Source organism: Trachemys scripta, chromosome 1, assembly GCF_013100865.1.
Source record: "Trachemys scripta elegans isolate TJP31775 chromosome 1, CAS_Tse_1.0, whole genome shotgun sequence".
Lineage (NCBI taxonomy): Eukaryota > Metazoa > Chordata > Testudines > Emydidae > Trachemys > Trachemys scripta.
The window spans coordinates 211,054,715-211,076,459 of NC_048298.1; the positions used below are offsets into that span (position 1 = coordinate 211,054,715).

Genomic DNA, 21,745 nt, shown 5'->3' on the forward strand with positions numbered 1-21,745 from the left:
TTAAGTGCCTTGTTTTGTGGCTGCTTCTCCCCCATGCTAACAATCTTATTCCTGGGGGAATTCTGCACCACTGCGCAATGCAGAATTTTGCAGAATTCCCTGTTTGCCCCACAGATTTTCTGGCCACCGTGAGGGGCCACTGGACTCTGCAGAGCCCAGTTTGCAGTGAGCGGAGTGCCTAGACTGCCTGGGCTGGAGGCTGCACACTCTTTGATCCTTATTCTCCTGGGGACAGGAGAGGCCCTGGGAGACCCAGACAACTCTGGCAAAGCATGAGGAAGGGCAGGGCCGCACCACACCACACCATGTCCCCTGGCGGGACAGTAAAGAAGCTGGGTGGAGTAAAGGCTCGGGGGGTGGGGGGGAAACAGGTGCCTGCCCCACAGTTGGGCTCTGGAACGGAGGGGTGGCTAGTGTCTGAGCCAGGTGCTGCCCCATGGCTGGGCTCGGGGGGGGGGGGGGGAGGGGGGGGGGGGCGCTGGGGACTGCCCCGTGGCTGGGCTCTGGGCGACTGGGAGATATGGGTTTTCTGGGCTCTGGGGGGGCCCCACATAGCCCCCTCACCTAGGTTATTGTAGGGGTTTCTTCAACTCTCTACTCCTTTTGGCTGTTGTTTGTATTGTTGACATACTTGTTGACAGGTATTTTGAAAGAAATTACCAAAATAATTGAAACTGGAATGATTATTTGTCAAAATAACACAATATAAAATATGCAGAATTTTAAAATATTGTGCACAGAATTTTTAATTTGGGGGGGCAGAATTCCCCCAGGAGTACAATGTGTATCGCTTTTACTTGTGCTTTGGAACACTTCTGGTAGGAGGAGGGAAAAGAAAGATCCTGGAATATAGTGTAGTTTGCTCAAAATAATGCAAGTATGAAAGGAGCATCTCTCCTTTTGTATTTAATATGGTATCCTTCGCAGATTAAAACCAGACAGATGATGAGAGGATAAAGTGGCCTGCAATAACCCTTACTGTTGCGTCGGATGCTCTTCCAAACATCACCACCTGAGGCTGTAGCTTAAAAAATAACATTGAGGGCAAGGCAGTTTAACATGGGAACTCCTCCACTGTCAGCCCACTTGCAAGTGATCCAGTTGAGCTGGTCCTGCTGGTTTGTAAGCAAATGTAACAGCAGGTACATCAGTGATTAACTCAGGGCAATCTGGTAATTAAAAAAAAAAAATAAACAATCAGAGACTTGAAAACAGCCCATTTTCCTGAGGGCTGCAGATAAGCAAAAGGTATATTTTAAAAGGGATTTTGAAAAATGTCTTTCATTTAATATCAGATGTGGTTGTCACATTTCAGCTGTTTAGATTTTTAAATCATTCCTGGCAGACATCCTATGCTATTACAGCTTTTTCTACACACATAAATTGCACCAGTTTAACTAAAATTGGTTTTAAACTGATTTAGTCAAAATTCTGTATGGACACACACAATGATCTACAACTGGCTTAAACTGATTTAGCTTAATTTGGTGACCAAACTTCCTGTGTGTACAACCACTGAGAGGGAATTAAGCGACATTGCTATAAGCCAGCTGGAAACAAATGTAAGTGAACCAATGTAGTTCATGTTACCATAGTCCTCTTTAAACAGGCTGCAAAGAGGATCAGCACTGCTAACACAATGGCTAAGAGGAAGTACTGGAGTCAAGAGGTGGAACTTGATGGCTAGGACTCGCTCACTTGAAATCAAGTACAGTATTTAACATGGGTCACGTGGTCTATATGAAAGTACCACTGATCTGATACATGTTTCTTCCCACCGATTATTTTCCTTTGCATTACTTGAGAACTAAATGTTTCAGGAGCTGATTTTGTGACTTTCCGCTTTAAAAATCTCCCAGTTGGAATGAGCTAAATTTTCAGAAGATCCTGGCAGTTTGAAAATATCCAACCTAAAACACGAAGAGGGGCAAGCAGCAATTGGAAAGAGCATTCATACCACACAACATAACTCCTATTTCTGCACACTGCAAAACTCACAAGATCCACCTCTCTTATTTAATGAAAACTGTATCCAAGGGGAAGAAAGAAAAGTATTTGCAGATAGACAATAAAAGAGAATCGATAAACATTAACTGAGTGGCTGCTCCTTCAAACTATTTTGTACACTTTGTTTAGCCAGCCTTAGAAAACGTAAAAGGCTAGCTTAAAAAAAAAAAAAGAAGATACTTATTATAAAACAAGCATACATATTGCACTAACATGTCCTGAATGTTGAAGCTCCTTGTCCCCACAGAAAGCAAGATAGCATTGAAGATAAACCACCACCACCAGCAATACTCTAGCCAAGGAAAAGGGGAAAGGTATTGGAGGCAAAAAGGATTTCTTACCTTACTAATGAAAATGCAACATCTATATTATTTTTAACCAGAACATGGTTGGTCCAAGATTTTCCTAAAGTCATCTTAAGGCACTGTCCTTTTGGGTGCTCAATATTTGGGGAAGGGAGGTGGGGAGAAAGGCCAGTGCCTTAAAATGATGCCTAACTTTCGAAAGTCTTTGCCTTAATGCTCAGGAATTAATGCAAGAAATTGCAGAATGACTGAGCAGACTGGCAGTAGAGAGGCTGGCTGCAACCCTGCAGAGTAAGGACCAGTAAACCCGATACAGACCCCTGCTCGCTTGTTTACAATCTCATGTTTATTTCAACGGAGGCAGTGCTGTTGTGGCAGCACATGCTATGAACAGCTAAACAAAAACATTCTAAACTGCAAGGGGGCCTCGCACTCAAACTATGACATCCATCAGAATACTTTCCTGCGCTCGGGTTCACTCTAACAGCTGGATATATTTTATCTGCAAGAGGTGTACATTTAGAAGCAGACATGCAATAATACATCTCCAGCCCATTTTCACATACAAGCGCAACTGTCACCTAGCAGGTTTTTATTTTAAGTTTACATTCACATTTCTCCATTCACGTGGCTGGTTTTTACACTGTAATGTCGTAAAGTTACATTGTTCTACTCTTTCATGTGCATTGATTTCATCCATCAAGACATGATCAAACTTACAACGAACAACTTTTCCATATATCTATATTCAGGCTGGGAAAAATTATGTGACTTTTCCTCACCCAGAGGCAACCAAATTCCCCTGACTTTTAGATTTCATTAAAATCATCATTAGTGTTTACTTTGTGTTTAAAAACAGATCTATATTTATTTCTAATCATAAAACTAGTATTTTCTGTGCATTGGACTCATGCCAGAGTATAACAGTGATCTTGTTCTCTCATTTTTACTGAAGATAGTTGAAACACATCATTAGTGGCTGTTCAGAGGTGCTCTCTAATGGTGCTATGGGGCAATATAATTTTTCTTAGCCTGGTCACCTTAACATTTCAGGGCTATAACAAAGATAAACTTGTAGTGCTTTACAGTTTACAGACTTTTGCCAAAATCTTCCCCGATAATGAAAGCAATTCATAAATGACAAAATAACCACAACCAATTACCACATACAAACATTTATTTTGAAGTTTCCATTGTACCCATTACTAAGAATTACATCATCAAAGCACTTTATGGCAGTGAAAATAGCTCTTACCCCTCTGACTCATCCATTATTCCATTAAAGCTGCAAAAATGTGCAATCCGCTTGAAAAATAGGTTGCTTTTTATTTACTTTTTCATGAAAAGTCAAAAATCAATAACAAAAAACAAACAAACAAAAGAACTCCCCTCCCTCAGCTTTACAGGAAATCTACATCCAGTCCTCTCCCGCTTTCCCCGAAATAACTTACAAAGATAGTTTAAAGTTTTAAATGCATTTTAAGCCAAGTGCATCTTTTTTATTTTTCATAATAATAATAATTATATCTTAAAAGTCTAAAAACCCATAATTTACTTTCTTGGAAAGAAGGCAGCGAGCCGTTGCTTTTTGATTGGAAGAATGTGTATCTCCTGGGAGTTCATTTTCTTTAACTTTACACTCCTGTTTTTGATTGGTTTCCTAAGAGCTTCTGCATTATCCCTAGGCTCTGGCTGGTTCTTCACATCGTAACACTGCAGAACAGAGTCCTGGGGCATGTCCCTTTTGAAGGAGAAGTTTTTGGTGGATACTCCCGAGAGGCCTTTAATCTTGCCACAGAAAATCGTGGGCACAGCATCTTTGACAGAGACTATGACTTTGGCAGTCTGCGAAGTGCTCACAATCTCAATATTATTCCCAGCCTTGGGCTCACAGGCTGCTCTGCTGGTCTGATCCACCAGCCACTTTTGCTGCTGTCTCAGGAACTCGGCCGAATTGCTGCCAGTCATTCTGCTGTCGACCTTGGCTGAGGCGTCGTGAGGTTTCGGAGGGGCAAAGGGGACAGTTGCACTGGAGAGTTTATCCATCATGGAGTGAGCAGCACTGTCCATCATAGATCCAGAGCAAATTGCATTAGTTGCCTCAGCATGGACCCCGGCATTGCCTGTCTTCCTGTAGGAAGCAATCGACAAATCTAAAGCACCATCTTCAGGGGAGAGCTGAGAACTGACCTCACCTGCCTTTAGCAAGGGCATCGTTTTCATGGAAAGATCCAGGGCCTCGTTCTCATTGTTCATCTTGATGACTGTGTGACGATTCAGCTGGGAAAATTCCCTGTGGTGGATGAAATCAAAGGGTTTGGATTCTTCTTTCTCCAGAGGGGTCTGGGTGCCTTTGCAGGAATACAGGGTGAACAACGGTGGCTTGGGGTAGTCTGGGTTGACCTTGGATTCAGCGCCGTGAGGCACAGGGATGGGGATGGGGATAGGGATGGGGACTGGGACTGGCAAGGGGACAATCACAGGATATGGCACTAGGAGGGTGGCTGGGGGTACTAGTGGAGATAGAGGGGAACTGAAGGCCTGGGGTGGAACAGAGGAGTAATCTGGGGGTGGCTGACAGGGTGATGAACCTAAGGTGCCCTGTGGAGGAAACAAATCCTGAAGAACTGCAGCAAATCCTGGTGTCTGAAACACTGGGGGTAAGATGGGCTCCTGGGTCTGGTTGGATGGTTTCTGATCCAGTAACTGGGGCTGTCCAACCGGGACAGAAGAACCCTGGAAAAGATTGCTGTGAATGGGATTTGTGGAGCAGGGAGCACCCTGAGGTAACACCAATGGAGAATTTAAATGTTGAAACACATGTTGCTCCAAGAGGACAGGTAGTGGAACTGGACCTTGTGTCGTCATAACATATGGAGTGTTGTTATTAGGCGCAATCTGCGGGGTGGTGCTCCCGGCTACTTGCAGGTGTATTGGAAGAACCACTGGGCTATCCCCTAAACAAATTGGCTGGAGCACTGTGGCTGCTACTTTCAGAGCTACCCCACTTTGCGATTCTGCTGGTGGGGTAAGGATTGAAGGGGCTGGGACAGTCACAAGTGGTGAAAGTGCTTTCTTCATCAAGTCTGTGGAGTTGATATTCCAGGCTTCAGCAGTTATTAGCTGAGCGACCCCATTTTCTAGCTTATTGTTAGCTATTGTGGAAGGAGAGTTGGTAACATCCATGGGCAGATTTTGTGTGTCCTTGTACAGTTCCTCCATTTTACAGGACTTCTGAGACTTTGCAGAAATTCACATTTACATTGCTGTCACCAGGATCCGCATTGGGTCAGGGCTGCCAAAAGCATCTGCACCAACATAGCTTGGCCTGCAGAACAGAAACATACTTTAGGCACTGCATAAATCTCATTCTTAAAATAATATTTGCAACTGCCTTGAAAAAGCCTATCACATTAAAGCTATAAAATGTTTCCACACTTCAGGGTAACTGCTCCATTATACTGTACACTCTATACATACATACTGTATATACGTACAGTACATACATCCATGAGTGTTATATGAAGAGTTCTGGGGAACTTATATTTAGCTATAAACAGAGATAATTTAAAGGCCTAAAGAACTAACTGCAGTCAAAGAAAAAAGTTCCCGTACATAGCATAAAAAAAGAACAGAGGCAGTACATTTTACATTTTTAAACAAAGCTTCATGAAATGACAGGATATGGCACGGTCAAGAGACACTGCACTGTTTAAACTCAATAAAAAGTGTAAAAACAAACTTTCCTAAAAATAAACGTATGAAACGTTCCATTGTGAGGTTGTGAAGGCTCTCCGTAGATAAAGGCTCCCCACTCAGCCTAAATTAATCATCCTTTTCTTGTCTTTGAAGATCCTAAAATAAAATCAGACGATCCATAGATACACTACATAGCACGTTCAAAAACTGCAGTAAACAGCACAACAAAGAGCAATCAGTAGCTCAGCAACACACACACAAGACTGTGTAGTTTGGCAGTTTCTTTCCACTAAAAAAAAAGAAACCCAAACCCAGCCCTCACCTCCCGCTCTAGAGCTAGATGACAGTAATATGAACCAGAAAACTTATTAATAAGCTGCAAAGAATAAAAATCAAAGCAACTTTACATTGATTTTAACAAGCTAATCCCTTATCTTAACTAAACAAATGTTAAGAAGAAGTGTGGCGATCTTTTCCCTTTATGAGCCAAGAGAAATTTTCGCATATTTCTTAAAAAGATTTTCTCTCCCATATAGGCAGAGAACTCACTGAATGCACTCTCCCCCATGGAAGCTACCATCTGAAAAACTTCTCTTTAGGATCTCTCGATACAGTAGTACAGAAGAAAACAAGAAGGTGATGCTCCTAAAGTGTTCCATCCTGTGATAATAACTTCCATGGAAACTTGTCTATATTTAACTCTGTTACCATGGGGAAGTAGAAGAGCACCCCAAATTTACATTTCCACTTACGCTGACCTGAATTTTACTGCCTAAAGTTATATCTGCATTAATGTTCATGCTTTTGTTAGGCTTAACAGTTCAGGAGGTTTCCCCCCCCTTGTTTGTTTCAGTCCTGTTTCTTATTGAGATAAAATGACATTAAATGTAATTCCACAATTTGACATCTTAGTGTCTGATCCACAAATGCTTATGCAAATGAGTAACCTAAAGCATGTGAGAAGTTTCACTGACTCAATGAGCCTATTCATGAGTGTAAATTTACACACAAGTGTTAGTGTTTGAAGGATTGGGGCCATAACGCACAAGCTAAAAAAGGAATATAATCAATCAAAGCTTGGCAGAATTTGATTTTTATTTTTTATAATTTTGACAGACGATATCAATATTTATTTTTAAGCATTTTTTCCAATTTGTATCAATTTAGATTGGAAATTATGGGAGGTGCCTAACAATTATTTAATGACAGTAGACGTTGAGATTCAAAAAGTTAAAGCTTAAAACACAAATTGTCAACATCACATGTCAAAATATACAAAGCAAATAGACTTAAATCAAACTCCAGTAAGTCCTCAAGCAGCATTTTTCTTACTTTGCCTATATGTAAATTTTGATTATTATTGATGGAAATATTTTGTCATTGGTTTGCGTGTGTACGGTGAAATCAACATTTACCAATAAAAATCTAATCCTTCCAAGATCAAATAAAACACATCCAACGTCTAAAAAAAAGACCAAGACAGAAAAAAATAAAAATAAAATTATGATCTCACTGTCCTCTCCTGTGACTTAAATCTTTGTATTGGGATGTAGGTATCACAGTGTGATACACTACAAATATGTGAGCGGCCAATAGTTTAAGGCTGGCTGAATAATATTCCAATAATTTATCAAACTTTTATTATTTTAGTAACAAATTATTCTGTTATTTTCCCCTCTTACTCACCTAGTTTCTAGAACCAGGAGAATAATTTACGAATATTCGTATTTCATTAAATTCTTTGAATCAAACATCCACATATACAGGGTGTTGGGTTTTTTGATTATTTGCCCAGCTCTAGATAAAGCAAATTAATAAAAACAATTATTGAGATTTTTGCTTTCCAAACAGAAAAACCCATAAGTGATTTAAACTGTAACAAATGTGCTTGAACTAACACAAAAAAAAAAAAAAAAATCAGGTCAGCCTGTTTTTAGAACGTAAAGAACAAACATTTCTAAAAATAAAGATAATGCAGGTAACAGCACTTGGCAAGTTCAAGTTTTCAAAAACCAACATCTTCCTGTTCATGTTAGTAAATTAGAAAAATCCAGGAAAAGCATCTCCTTTTTAACCTCTGTTCTGCTCTGTTTTTAATTGTCACTTTCAAATTCCTTACCTACTATATTTTCCACCCATCTGGTTGCTTCTCTAAATGTTGGCACGCAGTAATGCATTCTGTATCCTTGGCAAATTAGGTCAGATTTCTCTGATTTTTTATTTATTTTAAAACAGAAATTTCTGTGGTTTCATGGGAAATGATGATCTTGTAAGGGCAGAAGACGACCCTCTGTTCCTCTGCCAAGTTCAATTGACATTGAAAAATAGGGAATGCAGGGTGAAAATTACACTACATTAGAGACGTGATGACTTAGCATGCCATACAGACTCCAGGAGGGAAACCGGGATAACTGCAGGAGATGAAAGTATAAAACATAATAAAACCGCACACTGCTGCCTTAAAATGTTAAAGGGCTGGAGGCAGAGGACATAGCTAGACAGGGAAAGAAGACCTCATGTATCATAATCTGACACCTTGGAGAAAAGGCTAGAGATAGCTTTAAACACGCTCAAATACTGTTTTCTATTCGGAGTCCTGTGTGTCTCTAGGATATATATTTTGTTGAAAATATTTCTGGCACTGCTTGAGGGTTCTGGCTTGTCAGCAGCAGCGATGCAGAATTGTAAGAGTGGAAACTACAAAGGGGAAAGAGGGGGAGGCGCTGTGTGTTTTTAAACTATGTTAAATGATAAAGTAGGGGTTGTATTTTTTTCATTCTTGTCTCTCTTGCTAGTGGACAAGGGTGAATGACAAAACCCCCAAGGGCAGCTACAAAACTGATAAGAATCATTTTCATTTCACAGCGTTGCCACCTCTCACAATTTTACGCCAACTCTCTCAGCGCTTGGAGTCAGGGGATTATGGGGAAAATTTCAGCTTTCTTTTTTAAAAAGAAAAAGGAGGTTTCTAGCCCTTCAGGTTGTGGAGAAAGGCTTGAAAATGTGACCCCCCCCTCAAGGCTCCAAAACTACCAGAAGGCCAAGAAAAAGACTCCCAAATGTATTATTGTTACAATCTCATAATTTTGGAATGCATGGGGTGGGCGCTCCTGTTGTTCCTGCTTTGCAAAGCTCTAAGCAGGGGCATGCATTGTAGCGATGCATGCATGGGGTTGGAAAGGAAGGAAGAGGCGACCCCTCATTAAAAAAGAACCACAGGTTGGGGCAGAACAACAGACCAACTTTCACCACATCCAGCAACAGCCAAGAGGAGAGGGGAGGAGTAAAACGGGACACCACTCCAGCTCTACTTCACTCTTACGACAGCAGCTAGCAGTCAATGGAGCTCCTAAATCAGTGTCTATGGAGAGCTCTCTGGCAGGAACCCTGGCAGCAGGGTTGGCCTTCTCTGCAGGGTTGTGGTTTGGACCTTGCTAGAGGTATGTTTAAAAGCCCACTGAAGGCAACAGAAAGACTCGGGAGCTGTGGATCAGGCCCTATTTGTGTATTTTCAATTCAAGACAGTAAATCAAAGACAGCAGAGAGAGCGAGAGAGAGAGAGAGAGAGAGAGAGCAAGCTCTCACATATAGGTCTATTTAAGGGTTAAAACACTGACCAGGTTTGCCAGAACTGGGGAATGGCAGCAGCCCCCAAAATCAGAACTGCATACATACAGATTTATAATGGTTAAAAGGCAGAATCTCGTAAATTCTGCTGTCCTTATAACATGACGTGCTCTGCCAACATTTTTCTCCTATATTAACTGTAAAACTGCTAGAAAACTAAACCTGCGCGGTTCCTCTCCTTTACACACATGTGGAAAGATAGCTTGCTCGTTTCTATGACAGTTTGTTCTTATGCACGTGATCACAGCAGAGAATAGATGTAAAATGTATTTTCATATTTCACATAATCATATAAAACAACATGGGTTTAAGATGTGATAGACTCAAAAGTAGAATTGCCCACTGCACTGTTTATAATATTTTTCCCTTCTAACCTACAAGCCAATCCAACTAGACGATTGCCAATACCAGAATATTCACTTATAGAAATAAAAGGATTTATTGCAAGTAACAACTCCAGCAAACACATGCAGGACTATCTTTCGATAAACCCCCTGACCAGATACAATGACGTAATATCAAAACAAGACAGCAACTTAGTCCTAAAATAAAGAAACAGCACTACCTGTTGGTGGAGGTGCGGTCTACACTAATTATTACATTTTATTAAAAATGTGTATATGTACTGTGAATGCAGAGATGAAGAGATCCAGGAACCCAAGGAGAATTTTTTTAAAGGACCATCTCCCCTTTACTCTGTACTCCTTGTTAAGGAATCCAAAATGTAATCGAAATTCGGAAGAGTAGCTGAGCTATTTTTTCCAACTTTAATGCTAATAGTCATAGCTGTGCTATATTTCTCTCTGCATTAAATTAGAGTGGGTTTAAAAAAAAAAGACTTCTGAGAGAAACCAAGATGCTAGGACCTGCCACCTGGACACTACACAACACCTCAACATCATTAATTTATCAAGAGTACACCTTACCAGAGATGAATTATCTATACTTGCCAAGGGACTGAACTTCTCCCGCACCACAGAACCTCATACTATACTAACATGTGGAGGACTAAAAATTTTTCTCCAATTCTACCACAAAAAATTATTTCACAACCAAGATGACACCACCCACAATTACCATGTTCCCATTGACAAGTCATAAAAAAAAAATCACCTGACTGGACACCCCCCAACAGACAAAACCATTTAGTTGATCATTACATTGATTGCTTCAGGCAAAAAATAATTGACAATGAAAATCCTTCATAAACATCACATCCACCACCATCTCTCCACCTTCACTTCCACCAAAGCTATACAGCCACCAGCTACTCATCAAATAGCAGACAAAGGAGGTGCCATCATAGTCCTCAACCATGATGACTATGTCAATGAGGCTAATGGACAACTCTCTGACATCACCTACTATAAAGAACTCAAGGAAGACCACGCACGCCACAATTCGCACAGGAATTTAAAGATAGCATCAAATCCTTCCCCCAAACAACTCCAAGAGAAACTCTACAACCTCATCCCCCATGAACCTAGCCAGGAACCTTCTACAGGTTTCCCAAGATACACAAAAAAGGAAACCCAGGCATGACACTCTTACTGAAGGACTATCTGGACTCATAGAAAACATCTTCAAATCATCCACCACACAAAGGGCAAGCTCTCTCCAGGACGCAACTGACTTCCTCCAGAAACACTGCAACACTAACAACCTCCCTCAGAACATCATCCTTGCCATCATGGATGTCACCTCACACCAACATCCCTCACAATGATGCTTCGCTGTCTGCCTCAAATATCTACAAGACAATGGACAACCCTCAGATATCCACCCCAAACACATCGCTACACTCACCCATTTCATTCTTACCCATAACAACTTTACATTCCCCAATATATCAATCTCTTCACGACTCATCTCTAGAAAAAAAAAAAACACTGGAAAAATGCACCACAAAACCAATGATATACCTAAAATACATTGATGATACAGTATTTTCATCCTCTCGACAAACTACCTAAACTCCCTCATAAATTTCCATCTCAGCTTCCAACAACTACCACTCACCCATCCAACTCTCTTCAGAATGCTCCCACACCAGCATCAATTTCCTAGACATCGTGATTAGCTTCAACAATGGAATCCTACAGACATCTATATACAAGAAACCCACGGATCACCACACTTACCTTCACAGATCCAGTCACTACCCCAGACACACCAAGAAATCTGTTAGCTACAGCCAGGCACTCAGATAACTCAGAATATGCTATGTGGGAGAAAGTGCAGGATACATACCTTAAAACACTTAAAACCACCTGCACAAAACAAGGACATTCCACCAGAGAAGTAGATCACATCAAGGAACAGGCCTCCCAAATACCTGGGAGAATCTGATTCAATACTGAGGGAAACACACACCCACACACACACACATAACTGTCTGCACACTCCTAGTTGTCACCTATCACCACACACTGGAACCCATATGAGATATCATCAAACAATTACAACCCCTACCTGCTGGGGGCCACATCTTGAAAAAAATCTTTCACAAACCCCCTCTTCTGGCCTTCAAACAAACCCCCAACCTCACCAAGCTCGCCACAGACCAGGACACACCAATTCAAAGCAACACCAGACCCTATCATCACAACAAATGCAAAACCCGCAAACATATCTCCATGGCTACAATGATTAATACCCCATACAATACACCTTTCAAGATCCATGGGTCCTACACGCACCTATCACAACATGTGGTGTACCTCATCCAGTGCATCGAATGCCCCAACAACTGTGGGGGTGAAAACAGACTATCATTATGCTTTCAAATGAACTCACACAGAGAAATGATAACAGACAAAACACACTATCACTCCTAGGCAAACACTTTTCACAAAACAATCACTCCATATCTGACCTCCCGGTCCTCGTCCTCAAAGGAAACCTGCATGACACCTTCTAAAGACAAGTCTGGGAGCTTAAATTCATCACTTTACTAGACACTAAACATCATGGACTCAATGGAGACGTTGGTTTTATGTCTCATTACAACAATCTATAACGCCTTAGTCTTATAACAGCAGAGATGTTAATTGCTCACCTCACCCTGAATGGTCTCTTGTACCATGCGTTAACTTCTTATGCTTAACAATCTGTTCCAACTTGTATTTAATTGTGACACTCTAAATACCTTTCCCAGACTTGAAGAACAGCTGTGTAGCTCCAAAGCTTGTCTTGTTCACCAACAGAATTTGGTCCAATAAAAGATATTACCTCACCCACCTTGTCTCTCTCATTAAATAACCCTTAAGATTTAATTTCGTAGAATAATTTTTCAGTGTTCATGTCAGACAGCCTATTTAATGTCCATATTATAATGCTGCAATTTAATATAAGTGAGTGAAATCTTAAAATTTCCTCTTACCATCTACCAAGCTTCAGTGCCAGAAGCTGATTTGATTTCACTTACTGTTTTAATATTTAATTTCTTTTTGTTTGTTTTAATGTAAAACAAAACTCACAGCACTGAAAATAGACCTACTATATATACAGCTAGGTTCCCCCTGGAATGGTGATAGGAGTTAAGTGCACAAGACCATGCAATGATGTATGTTATTTTATAGGAAACTACATGTTAACTACATGGAAATCCCATTTAAAAGAGTGGTGATTAATTCTATCATGTCAGCACTTACGTGCCATAAGATGGAATCACAGAATTTGTCTCTCTAAAACCATTAAGCCCAGCTTATCCTTATATTTTACCTGCTTGTATGCATCACGTCTTGCACCTTATCTCATTATTCATTATTTAGAGAGCATTCAAAATGTGCTAGGCATTTTACAGAATAAATTTAAAGAGTGTCCTGCTGTGAAGTGCTTTGCTTAGAATCGTAGGCCTCAATCCTGCAATTGAGAGTGTGTGGGACACTAATGGGGCTCCGCACAGGCACAGCAATCTGTCTCCACTGTGTCAATTGTCGTGGTTAAGCTCCTTTGGGACAGGACTGCCTTTTCTGCTTATACAGTGGAATCTTGGTCCATAACCAGGTGTTACCCCAATACAAACAATAAAATGGAAGGATCCAGGCCTGTCAAAACTGGTTAAAAGACAGGAAACAAAGGGTAGGAATAAATGGTCAGTTTTCAGAACAGAGAGAGGTAAATAGTGGTGTCTCCCTTGGGGTCTGTACTGGGACCAGTCCTATTCAACATACTCATAAATGATCTGGAAAAAAGGGGTAAACAGTGAGGTGGCAAAATTTGCAGATGACACAAAACTACTCAAGATAGTTAAGTCCCAAGCAGACTGCGAAGAGCTACAAAGGGATCTCACAAAACTGGGCGACTGGACAACAAAATGGCAGATGAAATTCAATGTTGATAGATGCAAATTAATGCACATTGGAAAACATAATCCCAACTATAAAATTATGGGGTCTAAATTAGCTGTTACCACTCAGGAAAGAGATCTTGGAGTCATTGTGGATAGTTCTCTGAAAACATCCGCTCAATGTGCAGCAGCAGTCAAAAAAGCTAACAGAACGTTGGGAATCATTAAGAAAGGGATAGATAATAAGACAGAAAATATCATATTGCCTCTATATAAATCCATGGTATGCCCACATCTTGAATACTGCATGCAGATGTGGTCGCCCCATCTCAAAAAAGATATATTGGAATTGGAAAAGGTTCAGAAAAGGGCAATAAAAATGATTAGGGGTATGGTACAGCTTCCGTATGAGGAGAGATCAATAAGATTGGGACTTTTCAACTTGGAAAAGAGACAACTAAGGGGGGATATGATTGAGGTCTCTAAAATCATGACTAGTGTGGGGAAAGTAAATAAGGAACTGTTATTTACTCCTTCTCATAACACAAGAACTAGGGGGTCACCAAATGAAATTAATAGGCAGCAGGTTTAAAACATACAAAAGGAAGTATTTTTTTCACACAACGCAGAGTCAACCTGTGGAACTCTTTGCCAGAGGATGTTGTGAAGACGAAGACTATAACAGCGTTCAAAAAAGAACTAGATAAATTCATGGAGGCTAGGTCTAGCAATGACTATTAGCTAGGATGGGCAGGGATGGTGTCCCTAGCCTCTGTTTGCCAGAAGCTGGGAATGGGTGACAGGGGATGGATCACTTGATGATTACCTGTTCTGTTCATTCCCCCTGGGGCACCTGGCATTGGCCACTGTCAGAAGACAGGATACTGGGCAAGATGGACCTTTGGTCTTACCCAGTATGGCCATTCTTATGTTCTTCTGTAATATAACATTATGTGGGACAATAACAAAGAAGGTGCTTGAGGGAAAAGAAGGTGAAGACAGACAAGTCCTGTCCCAGTCCTGTACTGAACTCTACAAGGGCAGATCCTTGTGCCTACACGGTGCTCAGTGTGGGATTGGAGACTTACACTGTAAGCTTTATTCAAGAACAATGTGTTTTCTTTTAGCTTTCTACACCACCCACCCTATGAAACTATGACAGGATAGAAATAACTAACAACATTAATCAGTACTTCAGAAGCCTAAAGAGCAGTACAATTGCCAACCCCAAGTGCTCAATGCTCATGAGTCTGACCACAAAGAATGATGAAAATTGTTTTTTAAAATAGAGTGAGATCTCAGGAAAAAATCTGGGACACTTTTTATTTGCCTTCTGGTATTTGAGCCTGAGGGTTAACGTTTCAAGCTTTCCTCCACCACCATGAAGGTTAGAAACTTTCATTCCAAAAAGTTGAGATTCTCAAATGAGCACATGACTCTAGGAGCTGGGATTACCAGAAAAACACCAACTAGCACAAAACTCACAACAACATCATGAGAGTTGGCAACAGTGGACATGTAGGGTTTTCTTTTAGTATATGCAAAGCACTACACATAAAAGCAAAGTTATAAGCCCTGATTTCAGTAGAACTGCAAGGTGAGCAAATTATAGCAGAATTTGGACCAAAATAGTCTTTAAGACTTCAGAGCTCAGGTGCTATAGTTACAGGGGGGGGGGAAATACCTTAAGCATGTTGCTCAGCCTCACTAATACCATTGCCAGTATTAGCCTGGGTTGTTCCGTCTTCACTCCAGCAGAACTCCCATGGAAATTAGTCAGTAAAATTCTGATTTCAGTTACACAAGGATACACTGGGAGTAACTCCACTGTAGAATTATTCCGATTTACACAGATATAACAGACCAAAAACTGTTCTAAGGATCATAGAATCATGTCAACACATTGAGTGCGTCTACACTGCAGACAGAGTAACTGCAGTACGTGTAGACACATCCAAGCAAACTTTAATTTAGCTAGTGTGAGTACCAACAGCAGCAAAGCCAAGGCAGCACAGACTTGCTCAGGTAGCTAGCCCGTGCTGAAGTACTCAGGGTCCTGGGCACGCTTGTACAGCCCGTGCTGAAGCTCCTGCTGTCACAGCTTCACTGCTATTGGTACTCGTGCTATCTATATTAAAGCTGGCTTCAGTACGCCTATACGTGCTGCAATCATAGCTCCAGCTGTCACCTAATCGCACCTATTAAAGGCATCCTCACATAAAGGTCCCCCCACCCCTCTCTCTCTCTCTCATAAAAAATTATGAAGATACACACTGACAAAAGGAAATAAATCCAACATTAACACAGGCACCCCTCATCTGAAGGGGATATTTTATTTATGTGCATTTGGGATGGGGCTTTGGTGTGTGTCTTGTTTTTCATTTCTGCACCTGTTCTGACAGGCCTGGTTAGCAGGCCGTGTTGCTTATATTTACTCTGTGTTTAATGATCCAGTGGCTTTCATTTACATGGGTACCCTATAAATAAAAACTGTATTGTTTAATTGTCCTGGGGGGTTGAGGGCAAGTGCTTTTTAATTTTAAAACCATTAATGGATTCTCCCGCACACTCCCACCCCCACATTCTGTAAGTGGCTCCCAGGTTGAAACCTCACATGTCATCTTCCAAACTGGAATCCTGTGGGGGATTCATTAATAACCCTGTAAAAATAAGGCATTTATCACGTTGTTATTGACATAAGTTAAAAGTTAAAGAACCCGCAAATATCCGGGAGCAGAGTTGGACAGACAGGGCTAAAGATTCTGCCCCTAATTCCACCCAGCAATCGGATTGCAAGGGGAGTCCTCCAGGTGATTGCATTTCCCATCATCTAACAGGGCTATAGAGGAAGACACCAGTTTGGGGACTTGGTTCCGGCCCTCTCTTCACCTCCTTAACCCTCCCCAATCACTCTGGTGACCACTCCTTTGGATCAGATAGGGGTTATCAATTGATGTGCATCACACAGCGAGAGGGCAGGGGGGAGGACTGTGAAGGGAAAGCTGCCAGCATGTTACACTTTCTTTTCTGCTGTATCTTTTCCCTTCTGCCCCTACAGAATGTAAGCTGCACAACTCACATTCCTCTCCACCCCCTCACCAATATGTAGCATTCACCATCCTTTAAGCAGCCTTTAGGCATTGGCCCCTGGTGTATTATTTTACTTTATATAGGAGATCTATTATGGAACATGATATGAAAGCCATGAAAAGCCATCTAGAAATACAACTTTGGGGGGATACCAGCTTAAAAGCAGAAGTCCCAGATGCAGACCATGCACCAAGTATTTCTTTAATAAGGACTCCTTGACCCCACTTACATGTGTCGCATTATGGAACTGTCAAGATTCCCGTATGTAGGCTATTAACTACAAAGGGGAAGAAAATCATTAGAGCAGCACAAAATTGCAAATTATTGATATTCTATTGACTACATAATATGTTTACATTATTTATGCATGAAGTACTTCTGAAAAGCAGTAGGGGAGTTTTTTTAAACCTTCATATTTCATCTTTTTAAATATTTTGTTTTAGAAATAGTTAAAATATTTTCCTACTTCACAGACTAATAATCTGCAAAGCTTTGGGTTTATTATTATATATTTTTATATATTATATAGTAGTTTAGTGGCATGCCAAGAATCTACAGGCAGTGATCCATTTTGAGGAAGAGGGGAAATTGCTTTTTTCTAATTTAAAAATACATCAACCCAATTACTTAAATTATTTATTTTTTAAAAGATTTGCCCCACATCTGAGACATTGGTCTCTGTTCCGAAGGGCAAAGTAGATGAGGCAGACAATGAGTACTGAGATAGGACATTTATCTGACAATTTTCAACCTGTAATGAATTTTTATAGCCAAAATAAAAAACCCTCAACAACTGCATTTACAATGGGGACTTTGGAACACCCCAAACTATAATGGGGATAGCGCATGCTGCTGTGTTTCCAGATGCATTTTCTCTGACTCAGCTCCATCACTTACAATTCTGATAATTGGATGAACTAGTCGATTGAAGGTCCTCGTTTCAAAACTGTCACTGCTAGAGTACGACATATAACCAAGTACTGTAAAAACATGATGAGTCTGAAATTATTTAAGATTCATCTTGCTACTCCCTAAGGTTCAGGTACCCTCATATCTGTAACATGTTCTAGCTCTCGCTATTTCAAAGCCCTAAACTATAATGCTATAAAGGACAGATATATTGTAGCTAGTTTTCCAAAAGAACCTAGAAACCACTTTTTTAGTTTAGTACAGCCTGGGCTGAAAAACAGCAATTTGCTTAGCCTGCAGTAGGCAACACATTTGATCTGAAGCTGAAATACTGTATGGAAATTTGACATATTAAGCATGACACGTGGAAGAAGAAAATAAATCCACAGACTGTAATTACTGCTGAGTCACGTGTTGCATACATTTTGTCAGATTCCTTCAACATAACAGAGCGATTCAGAGCTTGTTAACAGCCTTCTTGTTCAGATTTTGAGTTCAAACAGCGAAAGTGAGCAGCTGACTTTGAAAAATTTCCTAAAGCGATTACAAGGACATCTGCTGAAATCAACCTTCCCTTGATGTCTCTTGCCATGTACTGAAGACCCCATTTGGAGCTTGATAAACACTCGGGGACAAAAACTGCCCCGAGCTGCTGGCACAAAGACCCAGCAGATCAAGCTTCTTAAGGATTGCCCTTGCAGAAAGGGGGTCCTCTGGTGAAGAGGAGCTGAGAGATAGGCACTTCTGTCACTCAGCAGCTGGCGCAGACAACAAGGCTGGGACACACTAGGCCCTCATGATCCCTAGTTGTCACAACAGTCCCTGGAAGTTGTTGGCAACTGGCATGGAAAGTTGCTCTAATTTATAATGGGGATGTAACTGGCTCTGGGATGGACCCGGGACTGAAGGAATGCAAACACGTCTTAAAGTCCACCCACAGCTAAAGATCTGGGTGAAATCCTGGCTCCACTGAAGTCCAGATTTTATCCCTGGGCCTTTGGGCCAGATTATTTACTGCCTTCCTGTCATTTGTATTAGTGCAAAGTGGTTATAAAATGCTAACAAATCAGAATGAGAGCACGTTAAACTCACATAGGTCCTAATCCTGCAATTGGATCCACGTGGATGAACTCTCAAGCCCTTGTGGAGCCCCACTGCCCTTGTCTACACTAGGAAAAATAGGTGTGTTTTTACAATAAGATCGCTAAAACAACGTAACATCCTCGTGACATCCAGGTAAGGTGTAGTTTTACCTTGAGGTGAACCGCAGGGAGCAAGCCTAGCAAGGAAGGATGGTTCAGTGGTTAGGATGCTAGCCTGGGACTTGGGAGACCCCGATTCAATTCTCTGCTCCATCACAGCTTCCTGTGTGACCTTGAACAAGCCACTTAGCCTCTCTGCACCTCAGTTCCCCAGCTGTGACAAGGACATAATGGTATTTCCTTAGCTCACAGAGGTGTTGTAAGGACAACTACAGAGTTGCCACTCTAATTTCACAGATGGTAAGTTTGAGAATAATTTGATCCCATTTAGAATCTAAGAAGTTTGAACATGTCTCAGAATTTGTCCAAAGATGGTATTCAGTAAGTATCACTTCCTGTTGCATATTTTTATAGGAACAGGTATTTTGTTTCGTCTCAAACATGGTGTGGGTTTGGAACACTAGGGGGGTTCCATTCAACTAAGAACAGTGGTTCTCAAACTTTTTCTTGCACGGAACACTTGAAAATTGCTGAGGGTCTCAGCGGACCACTATAATGATCTTTCCAAATGTTGTTTGTACCGTTAGCTAACTATTGTAAAGCGCTTTGGATAAAAGCGCTATATAAAAAAACCTTAATAATAATTAAGGTTTTTTTGTTCTACAAATAAAAACACACAAATCATATTTTAATATCAGTAGTCTTACCTTTCTAATGCAATGGAGGTGCCCAGTTTCCCCCACCACGGCAGCCCCCGAGCTGGGGCTGGGAAGGAGGGGGTTCTCCCGCACCGCGGCAGCCACCGAGCTGGGGCTGGGAAGGAGGAGGGGTCTCTCCCTCTCTCCCCAGCTGCGGCAGCCCCTGAGCTGGGGCTGGGAAGGATGGCCATCTCTCCCCGGCAGCCGCAGCCTGGAGCAGGGGAAAGTTGCCTCTTTCTCTGGCTGCCGCAGCCCTGCATATCCCAAATTTCCCCCACCCCCTCTTCTCACCCCACTGCTCCATCCCACTTACCTGCTATTCCCCCCAAGGCCACCACTGCACTTACAAGTGCGTCTTCTCCAGGGTCCAGGCACCTAATTAGTGGAGCCACACCTGCGCAGCTCCACTAATTAGGTTTGTGGCCCTTCATTTTTTGTATGCGGCTGCCCAGGTGTGCACCTTAGAGGAAACTATCCGCAGACCACCTGAATGGAGCTCGCGGACCACAGTTTGAGAACCTCTGACTTAGAAGACATGGTGAGAAAAAAGGAGCAAGCATCGAAGAGACAAATTCTGAAGAAAAATAATATACAAAAAATCTGTTGTATGTTAGGGGAATTTTCTGTCAGCCTAAAAAAATAGTTCTTGAAGTTTGCTAATCTTCACACACACAAAATGTGTTCACTTGTTTTGGGATGAGATCTTAGGAAGCATACGGAACAATACTACTATTAAAAAGTCGTCTTAGACTTGAAATCTAAGCTGCATGATTTTCCTATGGGAAAATTTTTAACATATTTTTCCTTTTGTAATTAAAGTCTTTGACTGATTACTTAGTATCATTTTTATTCATAACACTATAATCTCTAAAAAAGCACAGAAAAATGAGCTGTTTGGAGAACACAGAGCTAAAAAAATAAATAAGAATGAGATTATTTTAAAATCATTTTAAAAAACATTCATTTTGTTTTCTCAGCAATTGATATCCCAATGATAACATAAGTAAAAAAAGGATACTAATTAAAATGGATTTAAAAAAAAAATCAACTTCAAAAGGTAAAACAACCACGGTGGCGATCCGCGGCCACTGGGAGCCGCGGGGGGCTGTGCCTGCGAACGGTCAACGTCAGCAAAATGTCTCGCGGCCTGCAATCAGATTACCCCGATGGGCCGCATGCGGCCCATGGGCTGCAGGTTGCCCACCTCTGGTCTAGATTTTTGTGAAATTGGCTTAAAACACCTTAGTTCTTACAAAGGATTTCAAAGTTTTGTGTCAGTTAAATAATGACTTTAAAGCATTATTAGTTCTGTGGCTGATGTTTATATTCAATAGAGAAGTATTCAGTTTGCTAATTTCTCCTGACCCAGTTTCATTGATCCAAGATTCTGTGATGTTTTTGCTAAATTTGTTTGATTTTTCATAACTGTCAAATCAAAACAAGAGTGTGTATTGATGTAACAAAATCCACTATATGCTCAGGGAGGGGGGAGAGAGAAGAGGGAGGAGAGTAGCAGGATAGGCAGTGGTTGGTGTGTGCAAGTATAACACACGGACAACAAGGTATCAGCAGGTGGGATTGAACCTAGGACCTCTGAAACTTAGTGTATGAGCCTCTGCTGCATGACCTAAAAGCCACATGGCTCTTAGCTGAGGATGTAGCAGGTTCATTAATCTCCAGTTGGTTACAGGGTCTGTAGGGAAGGACAGAGCATCACATCAAGTAGGCATGGGTTACACATGCCCCTTATGTAAGACCTTGTGGCATTAAAGTAGAAACGCTTCCTATAGTCCAGCGAGTCCCAATTCAGGTATTTGGCTACAAATTTCAACTGAATTAAATATTACATAATTACATCAATGCAACCTCAACAACTCCAGCAATCCCTTTATTATCATCTACCCAAATGATGTATTC

At 41.2% G+C, this 21,745-nt stretch overlaps 1 protein-coding gene across 2 annotated transcripts in view; it reads right to left on the bottom strand.

The window, feature by feature from the left end:
• Positions 1–3,823: 3,823 nt before the first annotated feature.
• RAI2 (retinoic acid induced 2) overlaps positions 3,824–21,745 on the bottom strand; it is a 63,824-nt gene continuing 45,902 nt past the window's right edge. For both annotated transcript variants that reach the window (XM_034755968.1, XM_034755977.1), the window contains exon 2: positions 3,824–5,640. In XM_034755968.1, the coding sequence (XP_034611859.1) occupies positions 3,864–5,534 (1,671 nt within the window). In that variant the 5' untranslated portion in view covers positions 5,535–5,640 and the 3' untranslated portion in view covers positions 3,824–3,863. The remainder of the gene's footprint in view (positions 5,641–21,745) is intronic.